The sequence below is a fragment of the Pelodiscus sinensis genome, chromosome 17 (assembly GCF_049634645.1).
Source record: "Pelodiscus sinensis isolate JC-2024 chromosome 17, ASM4963464v1, whole genome shotgun sequence".
NCBI classification, from domain to species: domain Eukaryota; kingdom Metazoa; phylum Chordata; order Testudines; family Trionychidae; genus Pelodiscus; species Pelodiscus sinensis.
In genome coordinates, this window is record NC_134727.1 from 13464516 (window position 1) to 13487493 (window position 22978).

The 22978-nt window shown below is 44.5% G+C and overlaps 1 protein-coding gene across 1 annotated transcript in view; it reads right to left on the bottom strand.

Annotated features, from left to right (window-relative positions):
• Window positions 1-546: 546 nt before the first annotated feature.
• GABRA6 (gamma-aminobutyric acid type A receptor subunit alpha6) overlaps window positions 547-22978 on the bottom strand; it is a 41019-nt gene continuing 18587 nt past the window's right edge. The window contains exons 9-10 of the mRNA XM_075900192.1: window positions 7890-8156; window positions 547-1586 (exon numbers count right to left, since the gene is read on the bottom strand). Coding sequence (XP_075756307.1) covers window positions 1536-1586; window positions 7890-8156 — 318 coding nt within the window. The 3' untranslated portion in view covers window positions 547-1535. The remainder of the gene's footprint in view (window positions 1587-7889; window positions 8157-22978) is intronic.

A 22978-nucleotide genomic window follows, 5' to 3' on the forward strand; every position in this document is an offset into this window, starting at 1 on the left:
GCGGATCTTTCGAAAGAGAAATCCGCTTTTTCGAAAGAGAGCACCCAGCGAGTCTGGATGCTCTCTTTCGAAGACGGCCTCTTTACATTGAAGAACGCTTTCTTTCGAAAGAGGAACTTTCGAAAGAAGGCATTCTTCCTCGTAAATTGAGGTTTACCGCCATCGAAAGAAAAGCCGCGTTCTTTCGAAATAATTTCGAAAGAACACGGCTTGAGACTGGACGCAGGGGAAGTTTTTTCGGGAAAAGGCTATTTTTCCCGAAAAAACCCCTGAGTCTGGACACGGCCCTAGTGTGTTTTGTCTGGTTGCCAGACCATGAGAAGCTACATACATACTGAAGCAGAAGGAAAATAGTCAGACACTAAATTGGTGTAAATTGCCAGAGCTCCAGAGAAGTAAGTGAGAAACTGACAATTTATAAGAGTAGAGAATCTAGTCCCGGAATTTAAACTCAGCATGATAAAGACATTTGGTTTATATAAGCAAAACATCTTTAGCAATGAATCTATGAACAACTGTAGCAGCTAATCATTCCATTAATTTTAATTGCATTTAGATTAACAACAATTCAATATAAATTTTTAGTTCATTTCTACTGCCTGTTGTTCTTGTTCTCAACGCCTACCATATCCAGTGGACTTGCTAGAAAGAAGGTTCAGGTTTTATTTGACTAAGTTCTCTCCAATTATATTCTTAAATAACAAAGATAATGGAGCTGAAGAGTAGATATATAATAAAATGTCAGAAAAAAGAAATAAGTAACATAAACACTACAACAATGGCTAGACCTTTCTTTGTTATGGGAGCATGAATCAAATTATAAAGAACTTCAAATCTAAATGTGATGCCAAATGAGCTGGTAGTACTTTTTCTGTGTACAACTATAGGCAAGATAAAGTGCAATATTGTCATTAAACAGATCAGATTAATAAGTCATGCTTTATATGACCTGTTTCCTTCATCATGGCATATGTTGTCTGGTATTTTTATAACAGTGTATGAATATTCATTTGAAATTTACATTTAAATGAGATGATAAAAATTAGGATACAGACAAATGTATAGCATTAATCATGAAAAACTGATATGGTTCAGCCCTCTGACAGAACACTTCAGCAAATATTAGGTGTAAATTTACAACAGCCCCATTGACTGCAGTGGAGCCAAGCCTATGCATGCTACCTCCGAATCAGGTTTTCATTAGTACTCTTTAAAGTACTTAGAGGAGATGTTGTTACAAGGAATATCAATTTTGATTTAAGATTTATCTTAAAATAGTCATAATAGAGCAAATATAATTCTCAGTCATAAGTGATTTAACAAAACAAGAAATTGAGATTGCACTCCAAATCAGCACTTCAAAACTTTGTACAGAATTTGTCCCTTCAAGTGGCCAAGAGCCTAAATTTCCAGATGGTGTCCCACATAAATACGTTATATATTACATTTACAGCAGGCAGAGATAGACACTCCTCGTTTGAAGTCACTAAGCTATATATGATGGCCAATGATTTGTCAAACGTATGTTCCATATATTAGTCAGGCTGATGGTCATTCCGAAGATGCATTGCCATGGGTTCAAAAAACTGGAAAAAAAGATTCAAGAGAAATGTACCATTAACGATGTATACAAGGAATTTTTTTTCCTATGGTGGTATGCGCTATACCCACCCCTACATTTGAATCTGGTCAACACAGCACAGCTTTCATATATACAAAATAAAGTAGCCAGAGAGATGAAATTAGAGTCAAACTGACTTCTTTGGTAACTGAATAGAAGCCCAACATAGAGCAAGCGAGCAATTTTCCAAAAGTTTGCTAGTTATTTGTGAGATTATCTGATCCAGCTGAGTTGTTGGCCCAGGAAAGAGGCAGTCTGGAATTATACCATTTATGCAACACCCCTCCCCCCCACTCCTGATGTTATGAAGTATAAATTCCATAAAAGAAAACAGCATAGAAGGCTACCAGGTCCATTCAAGTTCAGTTAGTTTCAGTAAAGCCTCAGTGAACCAACTTTCTCCAGCCATGCCCCATAATCCAGATCTTGGGAGGACCATACAGCATAAGACGTGCTGTGTCAGCACTCTACCACCAGTGGATTCTTCTCTCTAGGGAAAATCCTCTACTGCTTGGATCCACTGGGTTCATCACTGCCATCAGGCTGGCCAAGAGCAATTCCAGGCTGCAAGGCAGAACAGTCAATAGGAGTCCACACATGCAGCGGTTGTGCCCACATGAACACTGTACACCTAATTTTCAATGGTGTTATGCCTGCACTGGCTGTTGCCAAGATCTGTCAGCTGCGCTGTGGGGCGCACTCTTCCAGCACAGCCAGAGTTTCTACATGCCTATCTGGCTGCTTTTGATGTAAAAGGGTCTGGGCCCCTTGGCAATTGCTCCCTTTCACATGCTCTTTCAAAAACTGCCATGGATCTTTTACAAATGATTCAGAGCTTGCTTTTATGTCTCATCTAAAAATGGTTGGCCAGTTTCTGAGCTAGCTCAAAGTGGCATTATTCTATTGACCTTGCTCAATGGAGCTACATTCAATTTAAATCAGCTGAGGAACTGACCTATTAGTTCTAGTTACACTCTCCACCCTCAAACATACTGGAACCATTTTGATTCAATACAGACTAGTGGTGGGGTAAAAGTACCACTTTCTAAAATACCTAAACCACTTATTGTAACATGTACTGTATTATTTTCTTAAAGGTCTCTCATCCAATTACTTCACCAGACTAGTCTTGCTCAGATTATGAGATCTGACTGCACAAAGTAGATATTTAAAAAATGCAAACACTCTTGCAAGATGTCGTTCACTTGTGAAGCCCGTGTGCTAAAACTATAGCTTCCATATTATAGTGAATCAGAACTTATAAGGGTTTGCATCTGGGTTCTCTTGTGGGCCCTAATCCTGCAGAGTATGTAAGTACATGTGTAACTTTGCTCTATAGTTAGTGGAGCTGTTCACCAGTTCTACAAAGCACTTAAGCACATTTGTGATGGGGGACGTATCTGAAGCAGCACGGATCTCCCTAGTCCCTGATTATATTACTGAAGGGATATTTGGATAATTTTAAGGTATTTATTTTTAAAAAAGATGTAGTAACTAACTGATTTTAAAAAATCAGTATTGTTATATAAAAATATGCCTAGCCTGCCATTTTTTGAAAGTAAAACTCAATGAATTAAATGTGCAACTTCTTTGAAGTAGACATAATTCTCCTGATTAATCTCCATTGACTTCTTACACAAGTTACAGGCAGTCCCCGACTTACGCGGATCTGACTTATGTCAGATCCGCACTTACGAACGGGGCTTTTCTCGCCCCGGAGCTCACGGGCAGCGGGTCGCCACCCGTGTCCTCCGGGGTGAGAAAAGCTTCTCCCAGTCTCCCTGGTCTGCTGTGGGGGTCCAGCAAAGCCGCTGGACCCCCCCAGCAGACCAGGGACACCCGAGCAAAGCCTCCCAGGAGGTGGCTTTGCTCTGGTGTCCCTGGTCTGCTGGGGGGGGGTCCAGCGGCTTTGCTGGACCCCCCCAGCAGACCAGGGGGACAGGAGCAAAGCCGCGGAGCACACCCACAGCGGGACAGCCAGGCGCGCCTGGGCTGTCCCGCTGCGGGCGTGCTCCGTGGCTTTGCTCCCCATCTCCCTGGTCAGTAGACCAGGGAGACGGAGCAAAGCCGTGGAGGATGCGGGCGGTCCCGCCACCCGCGTCTCCCTGGTCTGCTGGGGGGGGGGTGCAGCTAGTGGCCCCCCTCCCCCCCTCCAGCTAACCAGGCTTTTCTTGCCTATGCCTGGGGTAGAGCAGCTGGGGCGCTGCCGGGTTGGTCCCGCAGCGCCGCTCCTCGGCTCTACTGTACCAACCGGGCAGCACCCCAGCTGCTCTGCCCCAGGCGTCCTGATTCAGCCACTGCTGGTCAGTTTCAGCAGTGGCTGAATCAGGACTCCTGGGGCAGAGCAGCTGGGGTGCTGCTGGGTTGCTCCAGTAGCGCCGAGGAGTGGTGCTACTGGAGCAATCCAGCAGCACCCCAGCTGCTCTGCCCCAGGCGTCCCCAAGTCAGCCACTGCTGAAACTGACCAGGGGCTGACTACAGGAAGGGGCTGACAGGGGCTGACAGGGGCTGACTACTTCCTGGAATCAGCCACTGATCAGTTTCAGCAGCAGCTGACTTGGGAACGCCTGGGTTTCTTAAGTTGAATCCGTATGTAAGTCAGAACTGGCGTCCAGATTCAGCCGCTGTTGAAACTGATCAGTTTCAGAAGCAGCTGATGCCAGTTCCGACTTGCATACAGATTCATCTTAAGAACAAACCTACAGTCCCTATCTTGTACGTAACCCTTGTACAGGGGACTGCCTGTATATGCCGATCTAATGTAGTCAGGGTGTGAAAAATATAAATGACATTCAAAGATGTTATGGCAGGATTTAATTTGTTAAAACAATTTATTTCAGTAGTGCATCCCTTGTTAGTAAATTTAGGCCTGATTCTGCAGTTGTGTTGCATTTGGCCTATTTATATGGCCCGGGCTCTGCAGAATTCACTTATGTCTTGAGTAGCTAGAATTAATAAAGCAAAATGACTATAGGTGTTTAAGACCATAATAAAAAGTTAGTGAGATAGTATAATAGATTGTAATTCTAACAGTGAATATCAAAGCCATTACTCTTCATAAATGAGTAAATAAAAAAGCAAAATGAAATTTATGGAGAGGTCTGAAAAATACTTTGTGATTAAACTCTTTGGCTGCGTCTAGACTGGGAAGATTTTGCAGAAATACTTTTAACGGAAAAGTTTTTCCACTAAAAGTATTTTCACAAAAGTGCGTCTAGATTGGCATGGATGCTATTGCACAAAAAGTGCTTTTGCGCAGAAGCATCTGTGGCCAGTCTAGACACGATTTTGCGCAAGAAAGCCCCGATCGCCATTTTAGCCATCGGGGCTTTTTTGTGCAAAACAGTTCTTCCCTGTCTACATTGGCCCTCTTGCACAAGTTTTCTTGCACAAGAGGGCTTTTTCCCGAGCAGGAGCATGAAAGTATTTGCGCAAGAAGCACTGATTATGTACATTACAAAGTCAGTGTTCTTGCGCAAATTCAAGCGGACGGTGTAGACTCCTGCTTTTGCTCAAAATCTTGCCAGTCTAGACGCACCCTTTGTTATTTGAAACAGACCAAGTATCAATATTCTGCAAATTGTTCTTATCAGCCTCTTGTAACTTGATCAATCCAATTCACTATTTTTTCTCTTTTTTTCTTTTCCTCCCTCTTCTCCCGCCTTTCCTTATTTATTCTTGGATCTGGACTTTTAATATTCCAGTCATCTGAAAAAGTGAGTTGTACCCATGAAAGCTCATGATACCATCTACATGTTTTGTTAGTCGTTAAGGTGCTGCTAGACTATTAGTTGTTTTTTAAGTTTCTCCTTTTTGTAGTTCTGATTCAGAATTTCTGCATATTGTAAGGCTAGTATTGAAAATAATTTCTCAGATGTGTGTCTTTTGGGAGCATTTAAAAGTGAAAAATGAAAAATAATTGCAGTCAGCACTATTTGAGAAGCCTTCAAAGTTTAGGTTTTATATTTATGGTTCATAGATATTAATTAAAATATAAATTTTTCATAAATATTGTGGGAAAACCAATAGTCTTTCATTTTCCATATCTGAAATTATAATTTTAGAGCAAGATCCTCATCTGAGACAAATCAGAAAACCTCCAATAAAGTCAGTGGAATTTACACCACTTTAAAATAGCTGAGGACCTGCCCGCCCCTCCTCCCATACTACCAGAAACAATGAGCAGTCCTGTGGCACCTTAAAAGCAAACAGATTTATTAGATCATGAGCTTTCATGGGTAAAACCCACTTCACCAGATGAGTTGGAGTGGAAATTACAGAATCCGGGGTATATAGCGTAGCAATACAAGTTACCTAACAATTGTAGGACCAGTGTTAAGTCAGGCTGGATGTTTCTCATTTATAGAATGTGAATTAAAAATGCAAATATCAAAGACGGGGAAGTTGACCTTGTAGTGCATTAACCAGTTTAAGATCTTTATTCAAGCCTGGGTTGACAGTGTTGAACTAGTAAATGAACTCCAGTTCAGATGTCTCCCTCTGTAATCAGGTGATTTATTTATTTATTTATTTATTTATTTATTTATTTATTTATTTTGTAGAAGGATGTCTACTTTTAAATTCATTATTGAATATCCAGGGAGGTTAAAATGCCCTATATTACCAGTAACCTGCATCCTACTTCAGAAGACATTCAAATCTGCACTTGAAAGAGAATCCTCTGAACTGGCATTCATGCTAAAATTCGACACTCTCCTTGGAGGCCTGAACAAAGACTCCAGCTATCTTACCCATTAAAAAGATAGCTTCCCTAATTATCACCTCTAACACTATTAACTCACAGACATCTACCCTTCCCCACCTCTAATATCATTATCTCACAGGCATTCAACCTTCCTTCCCCCCCCCCCCCCCCCCCACATCCCCCTTCTGTTCTGAAATGTGATTTGTCCTTTTCATATGTGTTCACTTTTTTTTTAATTGTATCCTTTGGTATATATGGCTGTGACTATTTTCTTCCACTATTTGATCTGAGGAAGTGGGTCTGGCCCACGAAAGCTCATCATCTAATAAACCATCTTGTTAGTCTTTAAAGTGCTACATAGTCCTGTATTTTGTTTTAGCTACACCAGACTAACACGGCTACATTTCTATCACTATTCTATATTACCAGTGTATGTAATAGTTATACATTGTATAGATTTGCTTTAGGGGAACCTGAATATTTCTGATTAGCATGTGCATACATGTGTGTGTGAAACAGAAATATATACTCTATTTGTTGTGTATTCAATAATGTCCAAATGTAGCTATTCTTTCTGTAACCACATGCTAAGTGTATTCGTAACATAGCAACTAAGTTTACACCTTATGGTTTGTATCATTCTTTTGTCTCATCATCTGTAATTAAGAGAAAAATAATAAGTTTACAGGAAAATTTAAGACATTAGAAGAAAGATTTATGATTTTAATGACTGCCTGAGAATGATAAGCCAATCATTATCCAAGGAGCATTCAATTTGCATCATATGTATCTTTTCCACACCACTAGGAATGAAGCTGGGAACACTAATACATTGTGCAGTTTAATGCAAATAAGGCTATATTTTTAAAACAGAGTCAAGCAAAAGGGGACAGTGTGGTGCACGTGCATGTATGTCTGTGTGTGCGCATTCAAACTTTATTGAAGTAAATAAGATGCATCATATATTAATATATGTTATACACATAATAGAAGATATTTAGAGAGTGTACAATGCAAGTGCAGCCATTCTCCCTCTCCTCCCCCCATTTAATATTTAGAATGTATCTTAAACTTTTCTTTCCTTTTTTTTAAGGAGATAATGCAAATAAACTTATCCTCTTAAGGCAATCATGGGAGATAGTAGAGGTTTTATCTCCTTTATTGCACGACTGCAACAAATACTAGTTCAGCATTAGGTCAAAAGAAAAGATTTTTAATTTATTCTCTATGAATCACATTATTTCCTTGTCTTCAAAACTCCATTCTCACTGGTTGCTAATTTATGTTATTACACATTTCCATGCTGCAAAGAATTGAGTAATTGAAGAGCTAAGGCTACATTTTAAAAAAATACTGGCCACTGAAGTGGTGGACTCTTCATCCCTAGAGGTTTTTAAATCCTGGCTTAACAAAGCCCTGAGTGGTATGATTTAGTTAAGGTCAGTCCTGCTTTGGGCAGGGGGCTGGACTCGATAACCTCCTGAGGTCTCTTCCAGCCCTAGGATTCTAAAGCAGACTTCCATTCTGTAACAGTTAAAACAACTATTAGATACGATTACTTACTTCCATAGTGTCTTTTGAAAGGTAAACAACCCAATATACCAAGTTGAATCCTGCAAATGCCACTGGAAAGAGAATCCTGGAATATTGGTCTATTTTACTGGTGCCTCCAATTGCTGGTGGTGGTGGCAGTGGGGGAGCTTGTGGGGGAATAGGTGTTGGTTGATTTTGAGATGCACTGTTAGAAATGATGCTGGCTTTAGGGGACTGGTCCATCTGAGAGGTCATGGAGTTCATTCGCTTCTTCAGGTTACAATTCGAGTCAGAATGCTATAGAGAGAAAACGTGTATTGTACAGTTACCAGATTCTCAGCTGTGAGATGTGAGACACATGTTTGCAGTTTCTTTCAACATAGCGAAATTAGGCTTTCTTCTAACTTTCTATTTGACTTTCTGTTTTTTAAATTTCTATTTGCTCAGTTTAAACTATTCACAACACTAATACATAGCTACGCAAAAGGTCAGAGTGAATTCTGGGGTGTATACATGTGCACCACTCGTTTGACATGAAACATGCAGATATCTGAAGGAAATATTTGGCTTAGAGCTTTGATAAAAGATGATAGAAGAAAAAGTGTTCTACATATCATGTGTTATCATCGTTATATATAGGATTTGGATGAGGGAGAAAAAGACAATTGATGAGGAAGCATAGAGAAAAGACAGATGTGAAAATTCAGAAGAAAAGATATTAAGTTACTAGTTATATGCAGTCAAGACATAAATCTCATACTTCTCTCATGTCAGTGCATCAGTTTACAGGGCCAAATTTTACCCTCAGATATGTGCACACAAATTCCACTGAAAAAGCTTCATATAGATAGCTGAGGACAGACATTGTCTCTAAATAGGATATTTTCTGCCACAGTTTTATAGCATAATCTAGGTATAATCAGGGGTGGCCTCAGGCGGGCTGCGGCAGCTGGCGCCCCAGGTGGAATGCGCGATCGGCGCCCCCTCCTGCATCGCCATCAATGGCGTTAATTGTGTGACGTCAACATCAGGCGCCCCGCCCCATTGAAGGCGGCGCCCTAGGCGACAGCCAAGTCGGCCTATACTCACGGGCAACCCCTGGGTTTAATAAAAATGAAACCCTGCTGTTTCTCATGCTTGTTAGAATAGCGTTGATCATCACTGAGAACTGACATCAACATATGTTCCTCCATTACTCCCCTTGCCAAACTAACCCTCTCAGAACTCATCCAGGCCATGATAAACATAAAATTCAGCCAAACCCACTGAGACACTCTTTTTGCCTTCCCTATAAAGGATCCAGAGAATGCACAGTTTGTCAAATATTTTCCCATCCTGTTTGATTTAGACAGATTGAAAACAGGTGACTGGTCTCATTAGCATGGATGAATTCTCCCATGGCACTTTAACCACCATGGTGGTATCAGTCCTCATTTTCCCTCAGTCTCTCTTCAGTCCACTAATCATCTTCATTGCCCTTTGCTGGAATCTCTTCAGTTTGTCCACATCCTTTCTGTAGTGCCCCTCCCCCCTGAAACTGGATGCAATACTCCAGATGTGGCCTCATCAGTGCTAATAGAGGAGAATAATCACTTCTCTCAATTTGATGGCAATGCTCCTATTAATGTAGCCCTATAGGCCATTAACCTTTTGGACAAGGGCACACTGTTGACTCATATCTCATATGCTGTAATCCATAGGTCCTTTTCTGCAGAACTGGTGCTTAGCCAGTTGGTCCCTAGACTGTTTCAATGCATGGGATTCTCCACAGCTAAGTGTGGGATTCTGCACTTGTCTTTGTTGAACCTCATCAGATTTGTGCCAACTAGCTGCCAACTAGACATTGAGATGTTGATCACTGTAGTAAGTTGAGGGTCAGTAACATGGAGTCAGCAGGCCTAAATAGAGGCCTGTAACATGAAAACAGCAACAGACCTGCAATCTAGTGAGCAAGACTTTGGTTCAGTAACAGGAGCCAAGAAAGAGGCCCTATTGATAAATTGTGTGATTGTGTAAGTTAGGTCAAGCATGGAAGGACACAGGAAGGTACTGGGTACAGACTGTAAGCCAAAGGGGAGTATTGGAACATCTTAAGAAGAAATGTCTTGGTACAAAAACTCCCAAAAAACTAATGCACATATCGACCTAGGTTCGGGACCAGGTCGAGATTGACAGCATGAAGGATAATAAGTAAGCTCCCCTTCCATAAGGTGAGGGGTGGTAACTAGGCAACAGAGGGTGGTAACCTGGTACGTAAAGAAATGATGTAAGTTGTTTGTACCTGTCTATAAAAGGACACCGCAGAGGGTGCTCTCCGGCCGACCTTGGGGGGGGCGCACTAGGCGCCTGAACGGCAGGTGTCATTGCCTAAACTTACAGAGTGCACAGTAGCTTAACTTTGACTAACTGCTGTTAATATCTGTTATATGGCAATAGGCCTGCCCGGTGTTGGTACCTTGTCAACGCGGGCCATAGTGCCCAGTGGTGTAACATTGTACTGATCTCTGTTACCAACTGGTAGAGCTTCGCATTTGACAATAAACCTGCTCGATTGATTTCAAACCTTGCCTGCATCTGTCGTTTCCGGGGCCTCTCAGAGATCTCTTGTGTTGACCCAAGTGCACGGGGTCTAACACTCTAGATAAAGGGAGTACTGATTGTTACGCACACAGCCGAAAGTTTAACAACGGAGTAGAGGTCCTGTCAGGAGCGCGCCAGGACAACCCTGACCAGACGACGCTGACACTGACAGTCCAGACCACCGAAGGTACCGAGGTACGAAAACACTGAGGTACGACAATCACTACTTTGATTGGGGATGCTGTGGAGGCTAAAAGTATGACTGGATTAAAAACATAATTAGATCAGTTTATGGAGGATAAATTCCTCAATGATTATTACCCAAGACAATGAGATGGTGAGGGGTACAATCCCTTAAATTGTGTGCCTTGTGATTCCCAGAAACTAGATCTGGATGACAGGTGATGGAGCACTTGGTCTATTCATTCCCCATGCAGTATATGCCACTGGCCAGTGTCAGATGACAGGATATTGGGCTTGCTGAACTGTTGTCTGATCCATTATGGCCATGTCTATGTTTTTATATTACAATTGTGTAGTACAATACAATGCAGTTGGATACATAATTTTCATTACAAAACTCTATAAAATTAATTATTTGGACATTTATTTTAAGACAAAAAATCATTTAAGAACATCCTAGCATCTTATTGTAAAAGTTTTATGGTTTAATTCTTCAGCTGCTCCATTCATTGGACTTCATTTAAATGCAAAAACTACAGGATTGTTTTTTATCATATAAAAAGATAATCAGGTGTTGAAACTATCTTGTTATTCTCTGATATTCTATAGCTAATATCATACACTTACGAATAACAAGATAACTTGACATACCTGGTATTGACAATATATCTTATATTTGGTAAACAAAAGGGATGTAAAATAATTTTAGTATTCGGTATCACTGCTAGATTATGAGAGAGAACCACACACCCCTCACAGGAGGCCAAATTCTGTTCATGGATGCACACATTGAATTCCCATTGAAATCAATGGAAATTGTGTATCTACATCCACCTGCAGAATCTGATGTAAGAAGACATGAACAGAAGGCAACGGGGGAAAAAACTCCTGTTTGCACAACAGATTTTTCCCCTCTCTCTCCTGTTTTACCTCCATCACCCTGCTTCTTTCCTGAATCTCAAGCTCCCTCCCCATACTATATCAAATAATTGAAGAGTAACATGTTTTGCAGATGGATTATAAGTGACATACATACTGTGAGTCTGTGTCTATCTAGAGCACAGATGTTTGATTTTTTGTATTTTCTAGTTACACTGCAAGCAGCAGACAGGTTGGGGGGAGGGAGGGATCATCCACAGATGTGTCACAGAAACAGAAAAAGGGTTTATCCATGTCCACTGGCACAATCATAATAATCCATCTCTCTAAACAGACTGACTGAGCCCAAGCCATTATTTTCACTCAGAGTCACTATTCTATTCTGATTTTGTGCCCTGCTTTCCAAACCAGAATGTTGGTAGACACACAACATGTAGTATAAAAGGGCTTGGTCTTTCCACAGAACAGGAGAATGAGCAGAATTTTGTAAGTACTTGTTATTTCATCAGATTACTTGTCAATAAGCAGCATTCTAATTACCAGCTTCCGCCTTGCATTACACTGGTGTAAATCAGGATTCACTACATTGAAGTCATGGAGGTACAATGATATATAACTACACAGCCCAGGTAGACAGATGTAGACTCACACTAATGCTCTACAAATGGTTTGTAGACAGGACTTTAAAATTGTTGTTCAGGGTATGTCTACACTACAGAGTTTTGTCAGAAAAAAGGCTGGTTTTCTGACAAAACTTGAATTAAGTCCATGCTGCAAACATATTCTTTCGAAAATAAATCAAAAGAACCGAGGGGTTTTTCCAACAGCAGTACTCCTCTTTCTACAAGGAAGGATGCCATTTCTAAAAAAGCTCTTTCAGAAAAAGGCATGTGTAGTCGGGGAAAAGGGTTTTCTTTTGAAAGAAGTGGCTTCCAGTAAATAACACAGGTGTCCTGGTGGACACTCCATACAAATTAATCAGGACTCTATAGTTTTTGTCTCCTTGTCCCTCTTAAAGCTGCAGGCACCCTGGACAAGACTTATGGCAGGAAGCTGGCCTGAGAGCAGCCCCCCAAGATCCTCCTGGCCCTCACAGGGAGCAGCCCCACACGTCCCAGGACCCACCCAGGGGGACCAAGAGGGGAGCACCCTCTTGGTCTGGAGCAGAGATCATGTCACTCTTCGAGTTGTGGGGTGAGAAGGAGACATTGCAGGATCTCCGCTCCAAATGCCGCAACGCAGACATCTTTGAATGCATGGCCGAGTCCCTGGCGGAGTGTGGACACTCACCCCAGACCTTAGAACAGGTCCAGAGTAAGGTCAAAGAGCTCCGTCAGGGATACATCAGGGCCAGAAAGTGCAGCTCACGCTCAGGGGAAAGACCCCACACCTGTCCTTACTTTGATAAGCTGCACCAGATCCTGGGAGGTGGGGAATCCATTTCCCCACCCATTATGGTGGACTCCGGCCTCGAGACCCCTGTCATCACCTGGCTAGAGGTCACGGAGCAGGAGAAGGAGGGCCAGGACCAGCAGGAGGAGAAGGAGAAGACAGACACCATCACCGTGTCCCTGGAGCTGGTGCCTGTCAGCCAGGACATCTCCCAGACCTCATCTGATGCCAGGGAGTGATGTTCAGGTGAGTACTCTCAGTTTGTCACACACACAGGATGGGGGAGGCAGGCACACGGGGCAGGGTGCAAGCATCGCTCGGGCTGGACATAGTGCTCTGTTAGCGTGCACCACATGGACTCAGCAGGCAGCCTCTGAGCATGGGTAACACGCTGCCAGGCTCAGGGGAGGCCACACAGGCCCAGATTCCAGTTTCTAGCTCCCAGCACCTGCCATTGCTGGAAGCAGACTATCCATAAGGGCACGGGCACAACCCCAGACACATTGAGCAGTGCCGCACACAGCACACAGGATTGCCTGCGTGTGAGGCACCACCTGCTCCCATGGACAGCGCTCCTAGCCTCAGGTGTGTGTGCAAACCCCTGGGAGGGCCAGGCTGCTTCTGGCTCCTCTGCCATCCCTGAGGGGATCTCACTGTGGCCAGACACTTCCCTTGCCTGCTTGTCTGTGGGCTGGGAGGGAGGGGATGAATGGGAATCGGGCCACATGGTCTCCTGGGCACCTCGGGGCCCCTGTGAGAAAGGGCCTGCTGTGCAGGCCACACATGGCCTTGCTCCCAGGACATCCCCCTCCTCTGGCCTGAGGACTGTTGGTCACTGCTCACAGAAGATGGCACGGCCTCAGGGACAGTGTCTGCATGGATGATTGACTGCTTCACTCTACAGCTGGGCCAGTCGGGACTGAAGGGTGAGCCATGCCACCAGAGCCAGCCACCAGAGCCTGGGGGACCCGAAAATGCGCCAGGGTCAAGGAAGACTTGATGTGGCAGCATGTCAGCATCCTGCACGACATGCAACAGACCCTGGCACCGAAGACCCGCAAGGACCCTGAGCTGCAGAACCATGCCTTGGACCAGCTCATGCAGAGATGCAATAGCATGTGTGCCATCATGCATGACATGATGGCACACCTGCCTGTTGTCGCTTCTCCTGCCTGCCACCCTTCTGCCTCCCTTGCTATACCCATTCCCCTCTGCATGCCCCCCTCAATCAATGCCTATGCTCCTTCCCCAAGCAATGCCCATACATCCTCCCCATGTGATGCCTATGTCTCCTCTCCCTGCCATCCCTGACTCCACTCCAGCCCCTCCTCCTGCCCACCCTCCTGTGGTCCCTGGACCCACCCATCCCCAACTCTGATGAGGTCCCCACACCCAAGATGGCACGTCTAGCCACCTCCTATGCCACTCCAGGTTCTCCTCCCCTTCAGGTTATGAGTCCCCTTCCCCCTGCCTATCTTTTTTTTTTTAATGAACGATAAATACAGATTTTGTTTTGTTGGAAACCAAACAGGTGTTTTTATTGAAAGGTCAGGGAAGGGGCGAAGGGAGCAGGTGTGGTGGGAAAGGGATAGTGGAGCAAGGCCCTGGGGAGAGTTACTGGGGTCCTTCAGAAAACCCCTCCCTCAGAGCCGCCTCAATGCACATCCCAACCTGAATTGTCTGGCAGATGGCAGCTGTCTGCAGCTGCTCAAAGGGTCACCTCTAGTGGCTGGCATCTGCCCCCACCACGGGAGGAAGGACTCCCCTTTTCTCTCCACAATGTTGTGGAGGACACAACATGCCGCGACCACTTCAGGGATGTTGTACTTCCCCATGTCGAGGCTGGTCAGCAGGCCCCCGAACCATGCTTTGAGGAGGCCAAAGGCTTACTCCACTTGGCTCCTGGCTCCTGGCTCAGTTCAGGCAGGCATTAAATTGGTCCCTGCTGGGTGTCCAGTATAAGGCTCCATGAGCCACAGCATGAGGGGGTAGGCTGTGTTGCCCATGATGAACAATGGCATGTGCATGTCCCCAACTGCTCTTTCACGGCAGGGGAAGAATGTGCCCAACTCTAGCTTCCCATACAGGGTAGAGTTCTGAAGACATAAGAATCATGTGCCCTGCTCGACCACCCAACAAAAATATCCATGAACTGTCTATGGTGGTTGAACAGGGTCTGCAGCACCAGAATGTTGGTAGACACTTCCTATTAATATACTGGGCTGCTTGATGCTCAGGTGTGTGGATCGGTATGTGCGTCCCATTTATGGCTCCAGTGCAGTTCGGGAACTCCAGGGTAGCAAATCTGGCCACAATCGGGTCCAAGTCTCAGGTGGATGACTCTCCACATCAGGAGTGAGTTGATAGCCCTCACAACCTGCAGAAGGAGACAAACAAACACACAAAACAGCAAATGAGAGAGGGAGTGCCTGAGCCCTTGGGAGATAACCTCCCTCCTCCTTCCCCTCACCCAAACACCCCAGGAGCCACCCCCTATGAGGCCACCCCCCCAGCAGCAGGGCTGTGTGAGGGTGAGATGGCACAAAGGGCTTCCTCCCCACCCCTACTCCACTGCCTACAGCCTGCAACCCCCCTTTCCTGAGGGTCCCCCTTTTCCAGGACTCCCTCCCCCTCCAGGAACTGCAGCCCGAGAGTATCTTACCTCCATGAGGAGGGCCCTGACAGTGGACTTCCCCATGACAAACTGGTTGCCCACTGACCAGTAGCTGTCTGAGGTGGCAAGCTTCCAGATGGTGATTCTGACCCGCTTCTCCAGGGGGATGGTAGGCCACAGGTGGGTGTTGCATCTCTGGAAGGCAGGGGCGACCCAGGCACATAGCTCAAAAAAAGGTGGCCTTCTGCATGCAGAAGTTTTGGAGCCACTGCTGGTTGTCCCACTGCTCCATGACCAGGCAGTCCCACCAGTCTGAACTTGTGTCGAGCCTCCAAAAATGCCTTTTTACTGTAGTGTGCGATTGCCAGAGTGTAGCTTCCACACCCAGGGTGAGGGTCCCCAGAATGAGTTCAGGATTGAGTTTCCTCAGGACCAGAAAGGCTGCTGGCATAAAGTGCTGCAGAAACTGTAGCATGGCCGTGTGGGCCATCACATGCATAAGGGCAGCTCCAGCTCCATGACACAAAGAGAAAAGCTGTGGCATCCAAAAAAGTGGGGCAACCACAGCACGCACTGCAAGAGCTTTGCTGTCCCTCGAAGAGGTGCTTAAGCATGCAGCAGAAAGAGAGAAATAGCTGTCCGGGGTGGTCCCTTTAAGCACATGTCTCAGCTAGGCTTTGGCACCAGCACTCGGAAGCAACTGGTGACCTAAAGACCTGACTGAAGCGGTTCCGGGTGGCCTTTTATGCTAGAAAGCATCCAATCAGCCTGCAATCTGCCTTTGCAATGCACATCTGTGTGTGGACGCTCTCTTTCAAAAGAAGCTTGCAGTCTAGATGTAGCCTCAGGAGGGAGCTTGGACTCTGAAGCCCATCCTCATTCCTAGGCTCCAGAGCTGCAACTTCAAAGCATGGGTTTCTAGAGCACTAGCACAAACCTGATTAGTCCAAGTCTGTCAACCCTGGCTAGGAGGCTCACTCCGTCAGGCTGTGTAAACATATGCAGTGAGAACAAAAACAGGTCCACTGTTTGCTGATGGTTCTTTGGCAGCAAATGCATAAACGTTCTTCCGATGCTCCCTTTTTAATGAAAAGACAGCAAATCCCCTTTTACAGGGCAGTGGAGGTGGCAGTTTTTGTCACAGAGTTTATTAAATCTTTGTTATATAAGTGAGACCTTTCCTGGTCTAGCAGCCTCAGGACTTGAGTGGTCCCAAACCATGGAGTCTGCCGGACCAGGGGAGGCCAAGGCTCTCCACCTGGCTGTAGGCTCTACTCCTGGATGGGGCTGCACTCCCTTCCACCAGCCCCTCTGTCTCCAGTCCCACACTGTGCCAATTCCAGCCAGGGCTGCTCCCTCCACCACATCATCCCTAGCCAGGGCCAGCCCCACTGTTTCCAGCCCCTACTGGTCCTGTGCTGCTCACCGTCAGCCCCAGGCAGCACTGTGCACCTTACAGCACTGCCTGGGCTGTGCACCCAACCACCAGCCCCACTGCTTCCAGCCCTAGTCAGGGCTGTGCCCCCCACCATGCCAGTCCTTACAGAAACTGTGTTCCCCGTTGAATTGGCCCCTCTGGGGCTGTGCTTCCCATCACACCGGCCCCACTGGAGCTGTGCTCCCCACTGCCAGCCTGGCCTGGAATGCACTTCTGAACCGGGCCAGCCAGGGCTCTCTGGCAATATGTTGCCCAACCAGAGAGTCCCAGACTGTAGAGGTTCAAACTGTACTTATATTGCTGCACAGGTAAGCTATTTACAGGTATTTGCCAGACACTGCTTACTGCCAACCTATTTTTAAGAGTTAAGTATTACCAGAGCATAGAGTGGGCAGTTCTTTAGTATAGCAAAATTTTAGAAATAATCATCCCTACCCATAGGTGCTGGAACTAATTGTGCTACCTCATCCCCTGGCTTCCATCAAAAACAGGGTTTCAGTGTGGTTCTATGATTCTCAGCACCATAAATATTAGAGTTGGAAATTCTTCAGTAGGTCATCTAGTCCAGCCTCCTGCTCAAAGCAGAACCAACCGCAACTAAGTCAGCTCAGCCAGGGATTTGTTAAGTTGGGCCTTAAAAATCTCTCAGGATGGAGGATCCACCCTACTCTATACCCCTGTCCTTACCGTGCTATGAAAGACTATATTTTTCACATTAGATGAAGATAAATATGGGGGATGTTTCCCACCTCAAGATGCAAGACACTCATTTCATTTTAATATTTTCCTTGAATTCAAGGGCCCATCTGTATGTCCTCATTTAGCATTGCAGTAACTGAATCTTTGACTGCAGACTCAATATGTGGAATAGATTAATTAGACCCAATTTTTGGGTCCCATTGAGCTTTGCTTAGCAGAAGTCATGAGAGGAGAAAGATAAGGTGTGTTATGCTCCCATCCTTAGACCTCTCCAGAGACTGGATGGGAAGTGGAACAATTAAAAGGAGCATCAAGATTAGTTTAAATTACGCCTTAATGGCAGCCAGAAACAGCCAGGACACATTATTTCTCCAGCCATTAGTAGCTAGGTCTTTGTGCATGCCTGAGGGATACCAGGTAGAGTTGATATAACCATTTTGAGAGGAAACCTCAAATACCTGCTTAAACAAATATAAAGATTCTTGTTTGCTACTTAAGTAATGCAAAAGGAGCAGCTGGAACCCTAGGATTTAGTTTGTTGTGTTGCAATGGAATGTGTTTGCCACTACTATTATTGTGAATTATTTTCAAAGTTTATAATAAAACCTTTTCTTTTCTTGCTAGTTACCAGTGAAGACTAGAAACTCTGGCCAAATGAAGAGCAGCAACAAGAGATAATAACCTGAATCTCTCATTCAAATAAAGCTTGGGCATGGGAATGGTTCATGTTCTGTGACAGCTGAGCTTTGAGAAGTTGCTGTAGTCGTTAATTTTCTCTATGTGGAGGTCCTGAACTACAGAGTAGTAAGGTGCTATCTAAGGGTACGTCTAGACTACAGGGTTTTGTCGACAGAAGTTTTGTCGACAGATACTGTCGACAAAGCTTCTGTCGACAAAGAGCGTCTAGACTACATTCAGTTCTGTTGACAAAGCAAGCTGCTTTGTCGACAAAACCCTGTAGTCTAGACACAACCCGACATGCAATAACACCTTCTGTCAACAGAACTCTGTTGACAGAAGGCGTTATGCCTTGTAAAATGAGGTTTACCAGCGTTGACAAAACTGCTGAGTTCTGTCGACGTTATGTCGACAGAACTCAGCGGTAGTGTAGACACAGGTATACTTTTGTCGACAAAAGTCCACTTTTGTCGACAAAACTCTGTAGTCTAGACACACCCTAAGACTAACTATGGTCATACAACTAAATTTATACCCTTTGGATGCTCACAAAGCAGCCAGGAGTCCATTCCATCCAGATAATGATCTCCCATAGTTCTCATTGACTTTGCTAGGGTTTCCTTTGCACATCTCAGGAGGCTCTCAACAAATTGCAGGATCAGGCCTTTACCTCCAGAAAAGGCAGAGCAGATATAGCTTTGGAGTGTCTATATGCTTTTCACTGGATATTTCTAATTAAAATGATATTGATATTATCAATATGCCTTCCTTTGTACCGTGGAGATGGAATTTTGCTGTTATTGCAGCTTGTAGCATGGCACTACAAATGAGTATCTTATGCATGTACTTAGGTACCAACAAATTCCAAACCAAATTTGTATTTGTTCTTATTGCTGTCTCCTCTGCTCACTTAAGATTATGTAGTTTTCCTGTCAGTGCAGCGACATAAAAATAAATCAATGGCAATAAAGACTAAACTTTCAGATAGAAAAATGTGATATTTCTTATTTCCTTTGCGATGTACTTGGCTAAGGATAGAGAATTTTGCTGTTAGCACTTTGGAATAAAAATGAAATTAGTGCCAAAGCTCAATATGTCTGGACAAGCATTAAACAAGAAAAAAAATCTCCTATTCTCTTCCCTCTTTCCTCTTATTAGTAAACCTATGAATAAGTGACATTCCTACAGTGCTATCTAATATAAATGAAATCTATAACTAGTGGCCTTAAACCATCAATTATTCAAGGGTCTAACTCCTATTGTGGGTGCTAGGTGACTGAATTTTTTTGAGGATCTGGAAATTAGACACTACAAAACTGTGGGTATGTTACATTGCAGAGTGAATTTGAAATAACAGATGTTATTTCAAATTAACTTTAATAACTCTCTACACATATAAACCACTATTTTGAAATAAATTCGAAATAGTGGAGCCCTTATTTCGAATTAGGTAAACCTCATTCTACGAGGAATAACACCTAATTCTAAATAGCTAATTCAAAATAAGTGCTGTGTAGACACTTATTTCGAATTAGGGGGCCTCCAGCCCTTCCCAGTTCCCCCTGGTGGCCACTCTGGGCCAAAGCAGGAAAACTTGTCTGCTCCCCCCAGCCCCGGAGCCCTTAAAGGGGCAAACTCTAGCCACAGTGCCTGTGCCAGTTGCCAGCCTGCCAGCACACAGTCAGCAGACCCTGCACCTGGCACACCATGAGCCAGCCACCTGCTGCCACCAAACCCTCCACTGCTCCCCAGGACCAGGCTGGTGGCTCCCAGGAGTCTGGCAGGAGCTGTAAAAAGCGGGCGCCTTTCTGGTCAAGTGCAGAGATCATGGGCCTCATTGAGATTTGGGGGGGAGGCTCCAATGCCCACGATCTCCACACTAGGTGAAGGAATGCGGCCATCTACAGCTGCATGGCTGCCAGCCTGGCCACCAGAGGCCACATGCGCAGCCAGGTGCAGATGCGGACAAAAATTAAAGAACTGCAGCAGGCCTATGCCAGGGCCTCCCAACCAGGGGCTAACTTGGAGGCTAACAACAAGGCTGTGTCTAGACTGCATCCCTTTTCCGTAAAAGGGATGCAAATTAGACACATCGCAATTGCAAATGAAGCGGGGATTTAAATCCCCCTCGCTTCATTCGCATAAAAATGGCTGCCGATTTTTTCCAGCTCGGAGCTTTGCCACAAAAAAGCGCCAGTCTAGACACGGATCTTTCAGAAAATAAAGACTTTTCCGAAAGATCCCTAATTTCTCTTAAAATAAGGACTGGCGCTTTTTTCCGGCAAAGCGCCGAGCCGGAAAAAAGCGGCAGCCATTTTTATGCAAATGAAGCGGGGGGGTTAAATTCCTGCTTCATTTGCAATTGTGATGTGTCTAATTTGCATCCCTTTTACGGAAAAGGGATGCAGTCTAGACACAGCCTTGTTGTATACTATTTTAATATGTGCTGCTATGTCTACTGAGCTCTGACTGCAATGCTATGCAAAAAATGTCAAATGTTATTGGGGGGAAACCCCTCATATCCTGAAATACAAAACATTTAAGTAGATTTATATATGATATCAACTCTCTCTTCTCTCTCCCAGTCCTATCCTCAAGGTCTGTGGTTCTAGGAAACATTTAACATATGTGGATCCAAATTATGAAGAGTTACTCTCTCCCCCCTTTCAGCCACATCACAATACTCATTAAACATGCCCAACATATTCAGATTGATTTAATCACAGGGAATTAATCCTTTATACTGGGAAGACATAAGGTTCCACTACACTTGAGGAATGTTGCTTAAAGATAGAATAAGAACTGTCTGCTGTCTGAGCCATAATCACTTTGTAGCTTATGAAAAAGAGCCGTTTGAAAAAAAACAGCAAAAACTTTCACAAAAATATTTAACTGGACTTTTATATTTTACACATTTTTTTTATCAGAATGTCAAAAATTCTGACCAGCTGTACTGGGAAATAATCCCCGTTAAGCTCTGCTATTGCCATGCTGCAAAAGCTCTTTTATACTGTACAACAGGCATCCACACAAACTGATTAGATCCCTGTCCTCTTTTGTACTGGTGGACCCTTTCACCCTCTGCAAGTTAATGAAGGACCCTTGCAACACTTTCAGGATCATGGCCCACTGAATAAAGAGAGCTGTGAAGATTTAAAAACACATATTTTAAATGGAATAACATCTAAAAGCTGCACTGCTTTCCTATGCTATAGGTTCTGAGTTTGTTTTTTATATGCTGGAAAAAATGTAGTTACTGTAAGAATAAAAATGGGCTTCCATCAGGGTCCAGGTGCATTCTCAGCTTGGTACTGTCATATTTTGGAGTGCGATGCCCATAGTTTTGTATTTCACACAGGGATCACCTGCAGCTGACAAATACACTGAGCCAAATTGTGCTATGATATAAATTCAGAATGACTTCTTGGCAACCAGTGAAATCACTCTGGGTTTGCATCGCTTCACTGAGAGCAGAATTCAGACTACTGTATCTTACTGAAACCATGGAGTCCAAGGATTTAATGGAAGTTTGCAGCAAATCCACTGGCTATGTCTATACTGGCATGATTTTCCGCAAATGCTTTTAAAGGAAAAGTTTTCTGTTAAAAGCATTTGCGGAAAAGAGCATCTAGATTGGCACGGACGCTTTTCCACAAAAGCACTTTTTGTGGAAAAGCGTCCGTGCCGATCTAGAAGCGGTTTTGCACAAGAAAGCCCCAATTGTCATTTTCGCGATCGGGTCTTTTTTATGCAAAACAATACCGCGTTGTCTACACTGGTCCTCTTGCCCGAACGGGAGCAGCATAGTATTTCCGCAAGAACACTGACAATCTTACACGGAAATTCAAGCGGCCAGTGTAGACAGCTGGCAAGTTTTTCCGCAAAAGCACTTGCTTTTGCGGAAAAACTTGCCAGTCTAGACGCAGCCAACTGAGTGTGACAAAATAGAATTTGGCCCTGTGCCTTCTCTATTTTTAGATTATAGAGTTTTAGTGGGGGACTATGTAATAATATATCAGCAAGAGTTTTTGAATAACCCACACATTTGAACTATCTCAGGGTATGTCTACACTACAATGTCAGTTTGAACTAACGGACGTTAGTTCGAACTAACATTCATAGCCGCTACACTAGCGCTCCGCTAGTTCGAATTTGAATCGAACTAGCGGAGCGTTTAGTTCGAACTAGGAAAACCTCATGGGTATGTGTACACTACAGCGCTAGTTCGAACTAACTTAGTTCAAATTAGTTAATTCGAACTAAGCTAATTCGAACTAACGCGTCTAGAACTAAAAACTAGTTCGAATTAGCGTTTTGCTAATTCGAACTATCAAGTCCACATTGAGTGGATTCTGAACAGGGCTTAAGGATGGCCGGAAGCAGTGCCGGCAGGGCATCAGAGGAGGACTTAAAGTGTGGAGATGCTGTCTCAGGCTAGCCGAGGGCTGCGCTTAAAGGGTCCCGACCCCCACCCCGGACAGACAGTTCTCAGGGGTGCCCTGCTTGCAAAGCAGTCCTGGCTTGGATTGCCCGGAGTTCCCACACTGGGCACATCACAGCACTCGGCCATCAGCCCGGCTGCACTTGCCACAGGCTGCCATCTGGAGAGAGGGGGCAATCGGGGGGCTACAGGAGAGCTTCCACCCCCAGAAGCCC